Here is a 20388-nt window from a genome sequence, read left to right on the forward strand (position 1 = left end):
GTAAGTTGTTGTAGTATGAATCCTTCAGGATGGATAATGCAACTTTCCTGACTGGAATAGAATGTTTTTTCAGGAGGTCACCCTTGATATCATTAACTCCTCCTCCATGCAGGTAAAACATAATAGATTTTCTTTCTAAGTTTAGCAATTTCTTGAGGGGAATAATTCATGATGTAAGACTGCCCTCTTAAGTCGTCTTTCTTGCTTTTAACTTTACACCCTAATAACATTTCAAAAGATCCATACATAGATATCTTTTTCTCCAATAATCAAGGCTACAGGGAATTCATAATATGTGTCACTTATTTTTTTTTTATCTAATTAATGATCTCAACAAAACACTACTGGTTTCCCTTCCAGTTTCTAAGTTTTGTAAGCACCTCTTTTTCCTGGTGTCTATCTCTAAAGGAAGACAGACTGTTTTAAAGATTCTTATATTAATTGCAGACTTGAACACAAATATATCACCTATGATATCTCTGTAACCAAGTCAAGGCTGAAGTTTGGATCCAAATTATCTAAAAAGTTGTTCACTTCTCCAATTCCACTTATGTGGATAGGAGATTAGGTTCTGGAGCCACACTAACAGTTTGAATCCTAGCTTTGCCATTTCATATGGTGTGTGATTATGGGCAGGTTATTTAAACTCTCTATACCTCAATTTCTTCATCTATAAAATGTGGCTAATAAGAGTGTCCACCTCGTAGGATTGTTGGGGGATAAAATGAACTAATATGTGTAAATACTTAGAATAATATCTAGCATATAGTTGCACATATGTGTTAATATTATCTAAATTTCATTTGCTTTGCATTGACAAAAAGGAATTGAAAAGAGCTGATTTGCAACACTATTTCAGTGTCAACATATAGCAATAAGTAAACAAAATATAGTTTGGTTTGAGTTTTGTTCTGAACACTTTAACTTGAATCTAACTAGAGCTTGGTTATTATATTATAAGCAGTTTGCTCTTTGTTTTGCCCAGGGTATTTGTTTTCCATTTATATCTAAAATAATATTTTTGCTTTTTGCTCTTTTCAGTGTTTTATCATTTTTTATTTCACTTAATGGTCATATATATTGTATTCTCCTCTGATTTGCTTTAAATGTGAAAGAATTCTAAAGTGTATTAATGTTATTATTACCATTGCTATGTCTCTTATAGGAATTAATTACTAGAACTGGAATCAAAGTAAATTTAATTGAATAGTACTTAGCATGTATTATACTCTCTGAGAATTCTATGTTGATTTTCAGGCATGTTCATGGCTGAATATATGATCTGGCAATAATCTTATATAAATAGAAACATGATCATTAGAATGGATTAATTTATTTATTCATTTGACATTTTTGAATGACTACCATAATCCAAGATTCTTTCAAGAGTATTTTTTCTAATACTTTCTGTCACTCAGAATTTAAGTATTAACATGCTTTTAAAATAATTCATTCAACATGAATTATAATTTATTAAGTCAATTAAGTAATTAAATGAAATGCCAAGATATTTAAGAAGGGAAAATCCTGTATGTGCCAAAATAAGTGGTACTCCACTCAATATACTAATTGTAACCGATAAACTGCTTAACTGTATCTCAGTTAACTTACTATTTCAGGGCAATCACAATAGCTGCACACTGTGCTGGAATCCATTTTATAAATAAGCCTCTCCTCTTTATGATATATGAATAGACAAGGCCTGAGGCATCCTTTGCTCACAGATTAAAATGCTTTAAATCAGGGCTTCTTATTTGGCCCATATCAGCTGCTTGAAGAATATGGTATCTGGGATACAAAGGATGAATATAGTAAGAAGTAAACTTATTATAATATAGAGATATCTATCTAAGTAAGTTTAAGCTTAAAGCCTTTACCTTAACAAAATTTAATGATTCTTACTCACTTGATTTTGTCTTTATATTATTCTGATAATAGTCAAGTAATCAAGTCCTATTACCCTCTGAGCTTCAGTTTCCTTATCTGTAAAACCCGTTTCATTTCTTATCCAGGTCTGAGAATCTGACTGTAGTACTGTTTGATTTCCTTTTAAAATTAATGTGAGTTCACACTGTAAAAGGATTTATAACAAAGCAAGATGCCTCTTCATTCAACTATACTACTTTTTGTATAGCAGTGTAGGGACATAGAAGCTTCCCTTTGAAAAATAGTCTCCCTGAGGTCACGTGACACCAAACACCTTAACAAACTTTTGCATAATCATAAATTCCTCACCTACTTGGAAATAAACAAATATTAACTATTATGAATTACAATTTTAGAAGAATTTATCTCCCCTGGTTAGATTACATAAAGGGGAAATGGAGTTCTTTGAAGTTCCACTGATTAGAGTGTGGGGAGACCAGGGTATCCTCTTGCTTTGTGCTCACAATTACTCTAGCTCATGCAATATAATGTGTAACCTTATAAATAATTCAATTTAATGGGAAAAAAAGTTTGTGAAAGTTCTAAACACTTTAAAAAATAGCTTACATTTGGACACCACCAAAATGTGCTTTGACTTGAGAATATTAATTTCTCAATCGAGACGCAGGGTGGCGCTGCAGGCTAAGATTGTGAATAAAGAGCCCTAAAAAGCTCGCGCACTCCTTTGTTGCAAAAAGGAATCAAAAATACACGCGAGGAGCTTTGCCAGCCGTGCTGGGTTACCAGCGAGTTTGGACTGCGATATACTAAACGAATTTAAGATTAAAAGCAACTTTGTGAGGACTCTAACAAACAAGAAATCAGAATTTTGTATCTCTGTGAGTGCTAGAAGGGATTGGATGTAAGCACCGGGTCTCCAATATGGAGACGCTAGAGAGAATTCAACCAAACAGGCAAGTGATGGTCTTTATTTTGATGGTGTTCTTGTCTCAGGCTCTTGCTGAGCCTATTCGTTATTCTGTGATGGAAGAAACAGAGAGTGGCTTCTTTGTAGCCCATCTGACCAAGGATCTGGGCCTGGGAATTGGGGAACTGGCCGCCCGGTCGGCCCGGGTGGTGTCTGATGATGACAAACAGCGCTTGCAGCTGGATCGTCAGACTGGAGATTTGCTTTTGAGAGAGAAACTAGATCGGGAAGAGCTATGTGGCCCTATTGAACCGTGTGTACTGCATTTCCAAGTGTTCCTAGAAACGCCGGTTCAATTTTTTGAAGGAGAATTATCAATCCAGGACGTAAATGACCACTCCCCAGTATTCCCGACTGGGGAAATGCTCTTGAAAATACCGGAAAACAGCCAGCCAGGGACTCTGTTTCCGTTGAAATTAGCTCAGGATTTGGATGTGGGCAGCAACGGTCTTCAAAAATACACTATCAGCCCCAATTCTCATTTTCATGTTCTAACTCGAAATCACAGTGAAGGTAAGAAATACCCAGATTTGGTGCAGGACAAACCGCTGGATCGAGAAGAGGAGCCTGAGTTCAGCTTAACCCTCACGGGACTGGATGGTGGGTCTCCACCTAAGTCTGGCACCATCACAGTGCGAATCCTGATCATGGACGTCAATGACAATGCTCCAGAGTTTGTGCACACCCCATATGAGGTGCAGGTCTTGGAAAACAACCCCCTGGACTCCCCAGTACTTAGTGTCTCAGCTAGAGATGTAGATGCTGGACACTTCGGGAGTGTTTCCTATGGCTTGTTCCAAGCATCAGATGAAATTAAACAAACTTTCTCAATAAATGAAGTCACAGGAGAAATCCGACTGACAAAGAAACTGGATTTTGAACAAATTAAATCTTACCACGTGGAAATTGAGGCTATAGACGGAGGAGGTCTTTCTGGAAAAGGCACTGTATTCATAGATGTGGTGGATGTGAACGACAACGCCCCTGAACTTATCATATCTTCACTCACCAGCTCCGTCCCAGAAAATGCTCCTGAGACTGTAGTCTCTATCTTTAGAATTCGAGATCGAGACTCTGGAGACAATGGAAAGATGATTTGCTCTATACCAGATAATCTGCCGTTCCTTCTGAAACCGACTTTCAAGAACTTTTACACCCTAGTAACAGAGAGACCGCTGGACAGAGAGAGCCAGGCCGAGTACAACATCACCATCACCGTCACTGACCTGGGCACCCCCAGGCTGCAAACCCAGCACCACATGACGGTGACGGTGTCCGACGTGAACGACAACGCGCCGGCCTTCAGCCACACCGCCTACACCCTGCGGGTGCGCGAGAACAACAGCCCCGGCCTGCACATCGGCCGCGTGAGCGCCGCGGACAGAGACGCGGGCGCCAACGCGCAGGTCACCTACTCGCTGCTGCCGCCGCACGACCCGCGGCTGCCCCTGGCCTCGCTGGTGTCCCTCAACGCGGCCACCGGGCAGCTGTTCGCGCTCAGCTCCCTGGACTTCGAGGCGCTGCGCGCGTTCGAGTTCCGCGTGGGCGCGGCCGACCGCGGCTCGCCGGCGCTCAGCAGCCAGGCGCTGGTGCGCGTGCTGGTGGGGGACGCCAACGACAACGCGCCCTTCGTGCTGTACCCGCCGCAGAACGGCTCGGCGCGCTGCCCCGAGCTGGTGCCCAGGGCGGCCGAGGCGGGCTACCTGGTGACCAAGGTGGTGGCGGTGGACGGCGACTCGGGCCAGAACGCCTGGCTGGCGTACCAGCTGCTCAGGGCCACGGAGCCCGGGCTGTTCGGCGTGTGGGCGCACAACGGCGAGGTGCGCACGGCCAGGCCGCTGAGCGCGCGCGACGCCGTCCGGCACAGGCTGCTGGTGCTGGTCAAGGACAACGGCGAGCCGCCGCTGTCGGCCAGCGTCACGCTGCACGTGCTGCTGGTGGACGGCTTCTCGCAGCCCTACCTGCCGCTCCCGGCCGCGGCGGCGGCCGAGGCCCGGGCCGACCCGCTCACCGTCCACCTGGTGGTGGCCTTGGCGTCGGTGTCGTCGCTCTTGCTGGTGGCGGTGCTGGGGTTCGTGGCGGTGCGGCTGGGCAGGAGGAGCCGGGCCGCGGCGGGGGGCGGCTGCTCGCTGCCCGAGGGCCCCTTCGCGGGCCACCTGCTGGACGTCAGCGGCGCGGGGACCCTGTCGCACAGCTACCAGTATGACGTGTGTCTGACGGGAGCCCCTGGGACTGGTGAGTTCAAATTCCTCCAGGCGGTATTTCCCAGCCTCTTGATGGAGGACACTGAGAGAAATTCAAGAAAACCTCAACTGCAGGAATAGCTTTGTATTCAGTTGAAGAGTGTATTTGGTCAAGTCAGCCTCTCCTTAATTTTGGCAAACCTAACTCCCATTGCAATGCCTTTCTTTTAAGAAATTTTGTTGTCTAAATATGTATATCTCTATTCCAAATTTATGCATGTCCCTGATTGGGCTAAATTTTCCTCCTTTTATTAATATTCATTGGACTTAGCATTTTCAGTTACACTGGTTATGGAGTATGTATATTCTCTATATTTGACCTTCTCTTGGTGATTAGTCTTTCCATAACCATAAATTGCTCAAGTACTTTAGGAAATTTTTATTTAAATCAACTCTTTACTGTCTTCAAGCTTTTGTGTAATTGTGCATTTCTATATATTTGTGGTGTTTGTCTCTACCATTAGCTTTATCTTTAGAGTATTTGAAATTCTTTTAGCTACCTAGGCCTTTTTGACTATCCTCCAGGCTATGCCCCTGAAAAGCCATGAGCGTATAACTTAACCTACTTGTTTCTCTGAAATTGTACATAAACATGCATTTTGATTAAAATATTAAGACACTAAAATTGTGACTTCCTATTGTGAACGCCATACTTGCTAGAATTTAAAAAATGTAATTGCCTGCTACTTACCTAGCATACTGTATGTGTTCCATAAATATGAATATTAAATTTAAAAAAAATATTCTCATTTATAAGCAATAATGAAAATCTTCTATAATTTGGCATGCTCACTAACCAAAACTAAGTCATTGCTTAGTAAAATCCTTTAAAACAATTTCAGAACCTTAAATAAACCTTAAATCCTTTCGAAGGATTCAAGATATGAAGGACATCATATCTTCCTTGTCCTTCCTTTTGCCCTATAAATAGAAGTTCAAGTGTAATTTAATGTGTATGTTTCTTTTGGTTTTCTTGCAGCTTCTCCCCACCTTTCAAAAGAGTCAGAGAATTTCTTCTGAGTTTCGGTTATTCTATTCAGGCCTATTCAAGGTTATTGGGTGATAGGAGATTTTCGCTTTAAATTACTTTGCAGACATGAACATCCTTTCTCAACAAGATGTTTAATTTTTGATGTCCAAGTTATCTTCTGTTCAATGTAGCTTTGAGGTATTTTATGTAAATTTACTTTATCAATTATGCTAAATTTCATTTATAAGAAATGAGCATTATTTTGTCATTTTGGACAATAGAATAGAAATAGGAATTAAGAAATCTGAAGTATAATTGTTTTATGTTGTGTTCAATAAGCAAAGTAAGCTGATCATGTCGTTTCCAACTAAATTTATATCGATATAAGTGTAAAACCTCTTAATTGAACTTTTGGCACAATGTGAGCAATTGAAGAGCTTGCTTTATAATCTATTTACTTTTATTATTTTTATTTATTTATTTATTTATTTTATTCATGAGAGAGCAAGAGAGAAAGGCAGAGGGAGAAGCAGGCTCCCAAGGAGCAGGGAGCCCGATGCGGGACTCGATCCCAGGACCCTGAGATCATGACCCGAGCTGAAGGCAGACGCTTAACCATCTGAGCCACCCAGGCGCCCTAAATATTTATTTTTAAATCTCAAGGGTCATCCTACTGGAATTTAATTATTTGTACTTATCCCTGAATTACTTTTTTTTGTGCTAAGGATATAATAATGACATAAATAAGGAAAACTACTGGTTAAGTTATTCTTGAAACATAACTTTCAGCCTTCGTCCAGTCTAAAAATTGAAATGAGAAAGTGATAAAAATGAGAACAAAATTAAACACTTAATATATACTATATATATATACTTAAATAAACCTTAAATCCTTTCAAAGGATTCAAGATATGAAGGACATCATATCTTTCTTGTCCTTCCTTTTGCCCTATAAATAGAAGTTCAAGTGTAATTTAATGTATATGTTTCTTTTGGTTTTATGTATTTATAGACATAAATAGTACATATATATATAGACAAAAATATGGTAGTCAACTTTAATGATTACTCCATTTACTAGCTATTTAAATGAATAGCTTTTATATATGATGATGAGAAATCTTATTGAAGTTTTCACCAGTATATTTCAACATTATGAAAATCCAAGTCACCCTTTTTTTGTTTATGTCAGAAAAGTCCAATTTGTGTAATTGCCCAAATGAGACTGGCCAAATAAACACCCAAACCCACGTTTATGAATTTCTGTGTAAATTTGTGAATTACTTTGTGTATTATTTTATTGATTACTGTGTGTATTCATAAAGCACAAATCATTCCTTATTCCAGATTTTGGTGTAGAATGGATCAATATTTTGAAATTCAATAATTAAAATTTAATAGTAAGTGTGATCCAAAAAACTTCCACAAAATGCATACCTTATGAAAAATCGGCCAGTTCTATTGTTGTAAAACAAAAATAAAGAATGGAGGCCAAATATTTTGATAATAACGCTCATTTTAATCCTATGTTTTCTCACATGCTTCTTTTATAAGTACATCTTCCCAGTTTTAGTGAAAAATAATTGAAATACATCACTGTGTAAATTTAAGGTATACAGCATGATGCTTTGAATTACATATATTGTGAAATAACTTCCACACACAATAGGTTTAGCTAACATCATCTTTTATATACATCTTTTACAATTCCTTTATTATTTTAGGTACAGCACATAGTGAATTGAACATATGCTGTTTGGGGGGCAGAACTTTTACTAAAGGCACTGTAAGGCCCACATCACTTCAAAACCCCCCCTCTTCCTTTACTACTGAAAGTTGCAAAATACAGATTTTAAGCAGGCTGAGGTTAAAAGTTATGTAGTTGTTTGGTGGATGTCTGCTTCCAGGTAGAATGGATGGATTACCTAATAGCAGAAACAACCATAAAAACTTGTTAAAATTCAGAAATTATATGTTTGAAGCAACAGACAGCAGATGATATAATAAGAAACTCAAAGGGATGGGGTGCCTGGGTGGCTCAGTCGTTAGGCGTCTGCCTTTAGCTGGGGTCATGATCCCAGGGTCCTGGGATCGAGCCCTGCATCGAGCCCTGCATCGGGTTCCCTGCTCCGCAGGAGGCCTGCTTCTCCCTCTCCCACTCCCCCTGCTTGTGTTCCCTCTCTCGCTGTGTCTCTCTGTCAAATAAATAAATAAAATCTTAAAAAAAAAAAAAGAACTCAAACAGCTAAGATTTCTTGGAGTTATGAACTTACTTTTACAGTCAGTTTGCCCTGCGGAACTTTGCTAAGTCTTAGAACAGGCAAAAGGCTCCTGCTGCAGGCTAGAGCAACTTCAGTAGCCTTTGGCAGACTGGAAGATTCAAGCCCATGGCCAATTTTTCCCCTCAAGATACTTGTCAAACTCAGGGACATTCCAGGGAAGAAGACTAAAAGCCTAAGTAAAAAATCTCTGAACAGCAGAGTCAGTTTTGATAGTCTTGATACATAAAGATTAGGGTTTAGAACCTGTCATGGGAAGGGACTGTGGAAAATAAACTAAGTTCTCAACTGATCATTCTGGAGTGTTAGGTGCTTATCAGGACTGCAAAGCACCTTGACTAAGCACAGTGCCTGTTTGGATTAATGAAATTTGATGAGACATGTCTCTATCAAGTTAACAGAGGAAAAGGTGAATTCTTTTTGGAAAAAAATAATATCATCTGGATCCTAGAGAGCTTTTTACATAAATATTCCATATTCAGTAAAAAACTACTAGTCACACATACAAAAAACAACAACAACAACAACTGGTTAACATGAATAAAACCTAGAGAGAAAAAAAACAGACAATACAAATGACCTAAAGAAGAAACAAATACTAAAATTTACTGACAGTGATGTTAAAATAAGTGTGACTAATAGGTTACAAATAAAGAATAGAGAAAATAAATAAAAGAGAATTTCACCAGAGAATTGAAATTTTAAATGGAAATTCATTATAAACTGAAAAAAATAAAATCTGGAATTAAAAATGATTTAGGTAGTTTATGACTTAGTAGACATAAAGGAATACAGGATTAGTGAATGCAAGACAAACCAATGTAAAACATCCAAATAGAAGCATAGGAGAAAATAATGAAAAATACAGAAAAGAACATTAGTGATATGTGGGATATAATGAAAAACTCTAACATACATATGATTGTAATCCTAAAAGGAGAGGAGATACTAGGAATAGACAATAAGCAATGTTTGAAGAGAGAATGACCAAAAATTTTCCAAAATTTGTGAAAATCCTTCACCACTCAAGATGCTTGGGGAAACCAAATCAAGAGAAATAAAATACAAAGTACACCTAGACATATAATAGGAAAGATGCTGAAGACCAGAGTCAAAGAGAAAACATTAAAAGCAAGTACCAAGAAATGACACATTACTCTTAAAGGAGCAACAATAAAATGGAGAGCTGACTTTTCCACATAAATCATGAAACCAAAGGGCAAAGAAATGATGCCTTTAAGGTCATGGGGAAAAAAAAAAAACAGACTAGCACTCTTATATTACCAGAAAATATTTATTTCAAAAATACAGTTTTCAAACAAAAACCAAGAGAATTAATCACAGTCACATCTGCACTAAAAGAAATACTTTTAGTGGAATTCATTGGGCAGAGGGAAAACAGTCCTAAAGGAATCAGACTTGCAGGAAGAAATGAAGAGCAACAGGAAAGGTAAATATAAATTAATATTGACTATAGAAGGCAAAAATAGTAGTTTCTTAAAAGATTTAAAATATATATAAAATTTAAATTCATGACAATAATAATGTAAAAGGAAGATGGTATAGATACAGTTAATGAGTTCTAAGCATTATCATGGAAGTAGTAAAATTTAAAAAATTGTTATACTCTTGTAGATCAAAGATGCATGCTTTAATCTGTAGGATAATTACTACAAGATTAACTAAAACACTAATTGAAGGAAAATGAAAAATAACAAATATCTGAATAATCCAAAAAAAATGAAACTTTAGGGACAAATAAAAAAGATGGTAAATATAAATGAAGAATTATCAAATATTACATTAATTGTGATTAGGTTAAATGATCCCATTAAACAACCAAAAATTTTCAGACTAGGTATGAGAAAAGTTCAACTATTGTATATGCTATCATGTAAATGTGTGTTTGTGTGAGATACAACAAAAAGGTTGAAAGTTAAAAAAATAGGAAAAGATATAATACAGACACTAACCAAAATAAACCTAGTGTAGCTGTATTCATATAAGACAAAGGAGACTTTGAGGAAAGATGCATTACATGTATAGAGATAAAAGAGATGTTTCATAATGATAAAGAAGTAAATCCACCAGTATTATATCAGTTCTAAGCCTGAATATATGCTCATAAGATAATTACAAAATATATAAAGTTAAACTGAGAGAATAGAAATGAAAAATAGACAAATCCACGGTCATAGTAGACTTAATACAACTCTCTTGATTCCTGAGAGAATAAGAAGACATATACACACAAACACCAAGAATAGTAAAAATCTGAGCAACACAATAATCATATTGGAATAAACTGACATACACAGCACACTGGAGAATACATGATATTTAATGTGCATATGAAATATATAAAAATTATCCATATTCTGGTCAAAAAAAAAACCTCAAAAAATTTAAAAGAATTGAAATGACTCAGAGTATGCTTTTTGACATTGGAATTAAGACAGAATTAAAAATATAACTAGGGGGTACCTGAGTGGCTCAGTCAGTTAAGTGTCTGACTCTTGATCTCAGCTCAGGTTTTGACCTCACGGTTGTGAGTTCAAGCCCTATGTTGGGCTCCATGCTGGATGTGGAGCCTATTTACAATGAAATGAAATGAGGGGCGCCTGTGTGGCCCAGTCGTTAAGCGTCTGCCTTTGGCTCAGGTCATGATTTCAGCGTCCTGGGATCGAGCCTCGCATCGGGCTCCCTGCTCGGCGGGAGGCCTGCTTCTCCCTCTCCCTCTCCCCCTGCTTGTGTTCCCTCTCTCGCTGTCTCTTTCTCCCTGTCAAAAAATAAAATAAAATCTTAAAAAAAAAAAAAAAAGAAATGAAATGAAATTTAAAATAAAAATATAACAAGAAATCCCCAAGTGCTTCAAAACTAAATAATATAATCCATGGGTCAAAGAAGATGTAATAGCAGAAATTTCCATATATTTTGAACTGGGTAAAAATTAGGATTTGCTACATCAAAACGGGACCTAGAAGGAAATTTAAAAACTTTAAATGCACATGTTAGAAAAGAAATATTAAAAATCACTAATCCAAGATTTACTCTGAAGAAGCTAGAAAAAGAAGAAATCAAATGAAGGAAGAAAACAGATATAAACACAAATAGATGACAAATAAAACAGGAAATCAGGGCGCCTGGGTGGCTCAGTTGGCTGAGCAACTGCCTTCGGCTCAGGTCATGATCCTGGAGTCCCGGGATCGAGTCCCACATCGGGCTCCCAGCTCGGCGGGGGGTCTGCTTCTCCCTCTGACCCTCTTCCCTCTCATGCTCTCTGTCTCTCATTCTCTCTCTCTCAAATAAATAAATGAAATCTTTTAAAAAAAAAAAACAGGGGGCGCCTGGGTGGCTCAGTTGGTTAAGCGACTGCCTTCGGCTCAGGTCATGATCCTGGAGTCCCTGGATAGAGTCCCGCATAGGGCTCCCTGCCTCAGCAGGGAGCCTGCTTCTCCCTCTGACCCTCCCCCCTCTCATGTGCTCTCTCTCTCTCATTCTCTCTGTCTCAAATAGATAAATAAAATCTTTAAAAAAAAAAAAACAAAAACAAAAACAGGAAATCAATAAAACTGAAAGTTGGCTCTTTGTAATGATTGATACAATTAAAAATTCTTATGGGGGGGCGCCTGGGTGGCTCAGTTGGTTAAGCAACTGCCTTCAGCTCAGGTCATGATCCTGGAGTCCTGGGATCGAGTCCCACATTGGGCTCCCTGCTCGGCGGGGAGTCTGCTCCCTCTGACCCTCCCCCCTCTCATGCTCTCCCTCTCTCTCTCATTCTTTCTCAAATAAGTAAATAAAATCTTAAAAAAAAAAATTCTTACGGGGTATCTGGGTGGCTCAGTTGGTTAAGGGTCAGACTCTTTTTTTTTAAATTTTGTTATGTTAATCACCATACATTACATCATTAGTTTTTGATGTAGTGTTCCATGATTCATTGTTTGCGTATAACACCCAGTGCTCCATTCAATACGTGACCTCTTTAATACCCATCACCAGGCTAACCCATCCCCTCCCCGCCCTCCCCTCTAGAACCGTCATTTTGTTTCTCAGAGTCCATAGTCTCTCATGGTTCGTCTCCCCCTCCGATTCCCCCCCTTCATTTTTCCCTTCCTACTATCTTCTCTTTTTTTTAAAAAAACATATAATGTATTATTTGTTTCAGAGGTACAGGTCTGTGATTCATCAGTCTTACACAATTCACAGAGCTCACCATAGCACATACCCTCCCCAAAGTCTATCACCCAGCCACCCCATCCCTCCCACCCCTCACCACTCCAGCAACCCTCAGTTTGTTTCCTGAGATTAAGAATTCCTCATATCAGTGAGGTCATATGATACATGTCTTTCTCTGATTGACTTATTTCGCTTAGCATAATACCCTCCAGTTCCATCCACGTTGTTGCAAAAGGCAAGATTTTGTTATGGTGGCTGCATAATATTCCATTGTGTGTGTATATATATATATATATATATATATATATATATATATATATCACATCTTCTTTATCCATTCATCTGTTGATGGACATCTTGGCTCTTACCATAGTTTGGCTATTGTGGACATTGCTGCTATAAACATTGGGGTGCAGGTGCCCCTTTGGATCACTACATTTGTATCTTTGGGGTAAATACCCAGTAGTGCAATTGCTGGGTTGTAGGGTAGTTCTATTTTCAACTTTTTGAGGAACCTCTATACTGTTTTCCAGAGTGGCTGCACCAGCTTGCATTCCCACCAACAGTGTAGGAGTGTTCCCCTTTCTCCACATCCTTGCCAACATCTGTCTTTTCCTGACTTGTTAATTTTAGCCATTCTGACTGGTATCTCATTGAGGTTTTGATTTGGATTTCCCTGATGCCGAGCGATGTTGAGCATTTTCTCATGTGTCTGTTGGCCATTTGGATGTCTTCTTTGGAAAAATGTTCATGTCTTCTGCCCATTTCTTGATTGGATTATTTGTTCTTTGGGTGTTGAGTTTGCTAAGTTCTTTATAGGTTTTTGATACTAGAAGGGTCGGACTCTTGGTTTTGGCTCAGGTAATGATCTTGGGGTCGTTGTGCTCAGCTGCTAGTCTGCTTCAGATTCTTTCTATTTCTCCCTCTCTGCCCCTCCCCCCCAATAAATAAATAAATAAATAAATAAAATCTTAAAAAAAAAAACTCTAGGTAAGACAAATCAAGAAGGAAAAAAACACCAACTACCAATATCAGGAATGAAAAAGGAACATCACTACCAATCCCATAGATATTTAAAAAATAAAAAGGGATATTATGAGTAACTTTATGCCAATAAACTTGACAATTTATGTAAAATGGAAAACATCTTTGAAAAACAATATACTAAAACTGAAACAAGAAGAAATATAACATCTGATTAGGCATATCTATTAAGTAAATTAAACTTGTTATTAAAGAAACCTGGCCACTCCAATTATCACTAGGGAATTCTTCCACAATACTTATGGAAGAACTAATACCAGTTTTTGCAGCCTTTTTCAGAGAATAGAAAAATAGGAAATGTTTCTCAAATCATTTGGGTGCTAACATAACTTCAATGGGTTATGACATCCAAACCTGAATAAGACATTATAAGAGAGGAAAAGCAGAGGCCAATCTCATTTATAAATATAGATGGGAAAATTCTAAACAAAATATCAGGAAATAAAATTCAGAAATATATAAAAATGCAATAATAAATTATGAGAAAATGTGTTATTTTAAGGATGCAAATCCAATTTAATATTTGAAAATTAATATTAGTCACATGAACAGATGAAGAAAATAGGATTATCTCAATAAATACAGAAAAAGTCATTTGATACAATTCAGCACACATTCATGGTAAAGTATTTAGCAAACTGAAAGTAGGGAACATTCAGACTGTATTTTAAAACCTACAGGAAAAATTATCTTTAATGGTAAATTATTGAAGTTTCCCTTAATTATCAAGAATGAGACAAGGATGCCTGCCTTTACTATTTCACTTCAGTATTATACCATAGGTCCTAACCAGTGGAATAAGGCAAAGAAAAAATAAAAGGGACAATGATTGAAAGGGGAGAAATAAGAATGTCTTTTTAAAAAAAAATGACATGATTGTATATATAAAAAGTCATAAAGAATCTATTGATGATTATGATTAATAAATTAGGTTAGCTATTCCACTGGATATATGGTAGTATACAAATAGAAATTGTATTTCTGATAACAACAAAAATCATAAAATTTAAGATTTTGAGTATCATTTACAAAGTTTAAAAAATATCAAATATCTAGAAACAAATCTAACAACATGTGTAAGACTTATATACTGAAAAACTATAAAATACTGAGAAAAGTTAAAGTTCTAAAATAGAGGGATATATAATTTTCAATATTTGGAAGACTCAATGTTGGGAATATGTCAGTTCTCCCCAAGCACTCTATAGATGGAATAAAATCCTAAACAAAATTTCAGCAGACTTCTTTGTGAAAATCGACAAGCCAAATCTAAAGTTCATATAGAAATGCAAAAGGACAATAAGAACCAAAACCATGTTGAAGAAAAAGAATAAAAGTGGAGGACTTTCTGTGCTTACGCCCCTGGCGGTTGGCAGCTGGAGCGCTCTCAACGTGCAGAACGACGCCGGCGAGTTCGTGGAGCTGCATGTACCGCGGAAATGCTCCGCCAGCAACCGCATCATCGACGCCAAGGATCACGCGTCCATCCAGATGAACGAGGCCGAGGTTGAGAAGATGACAGGCAGGTTCAATGGACAGTTTAAAACCTACGCTGTGGGGCCATTCGCAGGACAGGTGAGCCAGATGACTCCATCCTCAAACTGGCCAACGCCAACATCGTTTCAAAGAACTTCTGAATGGAGATGATCAGGGATGTGGGGTATTTGTAAAGTGGAGAACTTACCTATCAGATAATCAAGCCTATTAAAAAGATATAGTTATTAAGACAATATGGTATTCCAGGATAAACCAAGAGAAAAACGGAAAGAAGAGTCTTGAACAGACCAATGGTCACCTGATTTATAATAAATTGACACTTCAGAAACAAACTAAATGATAGGGAATGAATCTTCTTTTCAAAAGATAGTGCATTTGGATATTTTTATGAAAAAATAATGTAACCCTAACCTCATTCATATGAAAAAAATCAAATTCAGGAAGATCATTGCTCTAAATATGAAAAGTAAAGCAATCGATTTAAAAAAATATACAAGAATATTTTCATGATCTTGGGATATATGCAAAGATTTCCTAACCATAAATGAAAAGTATTGGGGCGCCTGGGTGGCTCAGTCGTTGGGCATCTGCCTTCAGCTCAGGTCATGATCCCAGGGTCCTGGGATCGAGCCCCGCATCGGGCTCTCTGCTCGGCGGGAAGCCTGCTTCTCCCTCTGCCACTCCCCCTGCTTGTGTTCCCTCTCTCGCTGTGTCTCTCTCTTCAAATAAATAAATAAAATCTTAAAAAAATAAGAAAAGTATTGATAAATTAGACTAATGGTAAGATATTTTGTTCATCAAAGATAGCACAAGAGAGTGGAAATGCAAGCCATAAAGTGGGAGAAGATATTTGCAATACATACTTCTGAAAAAGTAATTATATTCAGGATATATAAGGAACTTCTAATAATTGATAAGGAAAAAGGCAAATGTCGTAAATAGAGACAAAAGACAAGTACTTCACAAGAATGTACCCTAATGGCCATTAATCATGTGAAAAAAGTGCTCAATTTAATCAGGGAGATGTTAATTAAAGTTACAATATCATCAGAGTGGTTAAAATTAAAAGACAGTATCAAATGTTGACAAGGACATGGAGCAACTGGAACTGTCTCTTTTTGCTGGTTTCAGTAAAACCACATTTGTAAACTTTTTACAATATCTGTTAAGGCTAAATATATGTGTACATCTTTGCACACAGAGGTCTGACTCCTAGGAATATATTCAACATAAATGCTCACATAGACACCAAAAGATATGTACAAGAATGTCGGTAGCAGCACTATCCAAAATATCACCAAACTGGAAAACCCCAATGTGCATCAACCGGAGAATAGATAAAGAGTAGCACAGTCATACAATAGAATAATATAAAGCACTGAGAATAAAATAAATTAAGACAATATATAACAGATGAATTTTAAAAACATAATGTTGAGTAAAAGAAGCCAAACATAAAAGAGAAATACGACATAAGTCCATTTGTATAAAAGTTCAAAAAAGAAAAAAATCTATGATAATAGATGTCAGAAGCATGCTTACCTTTAGGGGAGAGGGTAATGACCAAACAAAAACAGAAGGGAGCTTCTAGGGTTTTGGTAACATTTTAGTTTTAGTTTAGTTTCTACTTATAGGACTGTGTTCACTTCCTGAAAAATGTATTGAGTTGTACACTTATCACTTGTACCCCTTCTGATATGTTATATTTCAAAATAAAAATAACTTTTGTAAAATTGCAAACTTTTGTAAACATCGGTTAACACTTATTTCTTGAATGTAATCAAATAAGAAACCCAACAAGAAGTTTCTTCTCAAAATGTATTTTATGAAGAACACTGATATATCATTTAGTTTGTTCTGAAAAGTATTACTGCACTGAAAGTTAACAAATGTTTCTTTAGAATTTCCAATACCTAAGAACTGGAGATACGATAGGGTGCACTTCTGTGACTTAAAAGGACTTTGATAGTGTATACAATTTGTAATTTGGAGTGAAATGGCAAATACTATATGCCATAGTAAGTAAGGACGCCTGGTGGCGCTCCAGGCTAGAGTATGAATGAAAGGCTCTATGGCTATCCCGGACGCCATTAAGCTGGAATCAGAACAATGAGCGCTTCCTAAAAGAAGGAAGCATTTTAGTAAGATCTAGCGGCAGTTATCTTCAGAGAGGACATCATTCTAGGGCGAGTCGTCAGAAATATCTAAATCGAGGTTATTTAACCAAATCATCTGGGCTGATTGTATACAGAGTTGAAGAAACTGCACCTTATTGAATTGGGTCTGAGCAATGGAGACTGCGCTAGCAAAAACACCACAGAAAAGGCAAGTTATCTTTCTTGCTATATTGTTGCTTTTGTGGGAGGCTGCCTCTGACGCAATTAGGTATTCCATGCCAGAAGAAACAGAAAGTGGCTCCTTTGTGGCCAACCTGGCAAAAGACCTGGGGCTTAGGGTGGGGGAGTTAGCTACTCGGGGCGCGCGAATCCATTACAAAGGAAACAAACAGGTCTTGCAGCTGGATGTAGAAACCGGGAATTTGCTGCTATATGGAAAACTAGACCGGGAGGTGCTGTGCGGGGCGACAGATCCCTGTATATTATATTTCCAGTTATTACTGGAAAACCCGGTGCAGTTTTTTCAGGCTGATCTGCAACTTACGGATATAAATGACCATTCCCCACAGTTCCTAGACAAGGAAATGCTCCTAAAAATCCCAGAGAATGTTCAGCCAGGGACCATATTTCCTTTGAAAATAGCTCAGGACTTGGACATAGGTATCAACACTGTGCAGAACTACACAATCAGCCCCAACTCCCATTTTCACGTTGTCACTCGTAATCGCGGAGATGGCAGAAAATACCCAGAGCTCATGCTGGACAAAGCGCTGGATCGGGAGGAGCAGTCTGAGCTCAGTTTAACCCTCATGGCGCTGGATGGTGGGACTCCGCCCAGGTCCGGGACCACTGCAGTCCACATTGAAGTCGTGGACATCAATGATAATGCTCCTCAGTTTTTACAGTCGCTCTATGAGGTACCGGTTCCCGAGAACAGCCCCCTAAACTCCTTAATTGTTGTTGTCTCTGCCCAAGATTTAGATGCAGGAACAAATGGGAATGTAGTCTACACTCTATTCCAAGGCAATGAAGTTACTCAACCATTTGTAATAGATGAAATTACAGGAGAAATTCGTCTGAAAAAGGCATTGGATTTCGAGGCAACTCGATACTATAACGTGGAAATTGCAGGCACAGACGGCGGGGGCCTTTCAGGAAAATGCACTGTAGCTATAGAGGTTGTGGATGTGAATGACAACGCCCCTGAACTTACCATGTCGACGCTCACAAGCTCTACCCCAGAAAACTCACCAGAGACTGTAGTGGCTGTTTTCAGTGTTTCTGATCCAGACTCCGGGGACAACGGTAGGATGGTTTGCTCCATCCAGAAGGATCTCCCCTTTCTCCTGAAACCCACATTCAAGAACTTTTACACCCTAGTTACTGAGAGACCGCTGGACCGAGAGAGCCAGGCCGAGTACAACATCACCATCACCGTCACTGACCTGGGCACCCCCAGGCTGCAAACCCAGCACCACATGACGGTGACGGTGTCCGACGTGAACGACAACGCGCCGGCCTTCAGCCACACCGCCTACACCCTGCGGGTGCGCGAGAACAACAGCCCCGGCCTGCACATCGGCCGCGTGAGCGCCGCGGACAGAGACGCGGGCGCCAACGCGCAGGTCACCTACTCGCTGCTGCCGCCGCACGACCCGCGGCTGCCCCTGGCCTCGCTGGTGTCCCTCAACGCGGCCACCGGGCAGCTGTTCGCGCTCAGCTCCCTGGACTTCGAGGCGCTGCGCGCGTTCGAGTTCCGCGTGGGCGCGGCCGACCGCGGCTCGCCGGCGCTCAGCAGCCAGGCGCTGGTGCGCGTGCTGGTGGGGGACGCCAACGACAACGCGCCCTTCGTGCTGTACCCGCCGCAGAACGGCTCGGCGCGCTGCCCCGAGCTGGTGCCCAGGGCGGCCGAGGCGGGCTACCTGGTGACCAAGGTGGTGGCGGTGGACGGCGACTCGGGCCAGAACGCCTGGCTGGCGTACCAGCTGCTCAGGGCCACGGAGCCCGGGCTGTTCGGCGTGTGGGCGCACAACGGCGAGGTGCGCACGGCCAGGCCGCTGAGCGCGCGCGACGCCGTCCGGCACAGGCTGCTGGTGCTGGTCAAGGACAACGGCGAGCCGCCGCTGTCGGCCAGCGTCACGCTGCACGTGCTGCTGGTGGACGGCTTCTCGCAGCCCTACCTGCCGCTCCCGGCCGCGGCGGCGGCCGAGGCCCGGGCCGACCCGCTCACCGTCCACCTGGTGGTGGCCTTGGCGTCGGTGTCGTCGCTCTTGCTGGTGGCGGTGCTGGGGTTCGTGGCGGTGCGGCTGGGCAGGAGGAGCCGGGCCGCGGCGGGGGGCGGCTGCTCGCTGCCCGAGGGCCCCTTCGCGGGCCACCTGCTGGACGTCAGCGGCGCGGGGACCCTGTCGCACAGCTACCAGTACCAGGTGTGTCTGACGGAAGGCCCCGGGTCAAATGAGTTCAAGTTCTTGAAGCCTATTATCCCCAAATTTCCGCCCCATGGCGCTGTCGAAGTAATAGAGGGAAAGGCCACCTTCCGGAATAGCTGTGGATTCAATTAGGGATCTGATCATAATGCCCTGTGTTTTGCCATTTATCTCTAATTTCCCCAAATACCAAGTTTGAGAACGTCACGGAGAAAAACCCCACCTTCAGGTATGATTTCCCTTTTGTAGTAAATTTATCCTTTGAACTTTATCTTGTCCAGTTTTGAAAAACTGAATTCTATGTCATGGCATCTATTTACACAGTGCCACCCCAAATCTAAGCATGCTCTTGATTTTTCTGAGATGTTTGCTCCTGATGGTATTTGTCAGGGTGAGCTATTTTAATGAAATCAAATATTGTTTTTCTCTGTATTCTATTCATTTTTCATCACACTCCAAGTGTTTTTGATGCTAAATAGCAAAAATAAAAATGTTTTTACATAATTTTGTTTTCAAAGGAATACATGCACATGATAACAAATGTAGTGTGTGAGAAAACCTGACAAAAAGCAACAATAATCTGGGCACCTGGGTAGCTCCAGTGGTTAAGCCTGGGCTCTTGGTTTTGGTTCAGGTCTTGATTTCAGGGTCAGGATCTGCCTGTGTGGGGCTTTGGCTCAACTCAGAGTCAGCTTGAAATTCTCTCTCTCTTCTTCTGCCCCTTCCCACCCCCCTGCGCTCTCTCTCAAATAAGTAAATTAAAAAAAAAAAAAAAGCAACAA

At 40.1% G+C, this 20388-nt stretch overlaps 1 protein-coding gene and 2 pseudogenes across 1 annotated transcript; all 3 read left to right on the plus strand.

The window, feature by feature from the left end:
* Nucleotides 1-2612: 2612 nt before the first annotated feature.
* Nucleotides 2613-8760, plus strand: LOC135365365 (protocadherin beta-4-like; annotated as a pseudogene).
* A 121-nt stretch (nucleotides 8761-8881) lies between these two features.
* LOC129045736 (small ribosomal subunit protein eS21-like) lies at nucleotides 8882-16911 on the plus strand (annotated as a pseudogene).
* A 113-nt stretch (nucleotides 16912-17024) lies between these two features.
* LOC135365367 (protocadherin beta-5-like) lies at nucleotides 17025-20388 on the plus strand. The gene has a single exon (XM_064596014.1). The coding sequence runs from the start codon at nucleotides 17354-17356 to the stop codon at nucleotides 19739-19741; it is 2388 nt and encodes a 795-aa protein (XP_064452084.1). The 5' UTR covers nucleotides 17025-17353; the 3' UTR covers nucleotides 19742-20388.

This window comes from Mirounga angustirostris, unplaced genomic scaffold, assembly GCF_029215605.1.
Source record: "Mirounga angustirostris isolate CCGP_5_RB_7025 unplaced genomic scaffold, mMirAng1.0.hap1 SCAF_7, whole genome shotgun sequence".
Taxonomy (NCBI): domain Eukaryota; kingdom Metazoa; phylum Chordata; class Mammalia; order Carnivora; family Phocidae; genus Mirounga; species Mirounga angustirostris.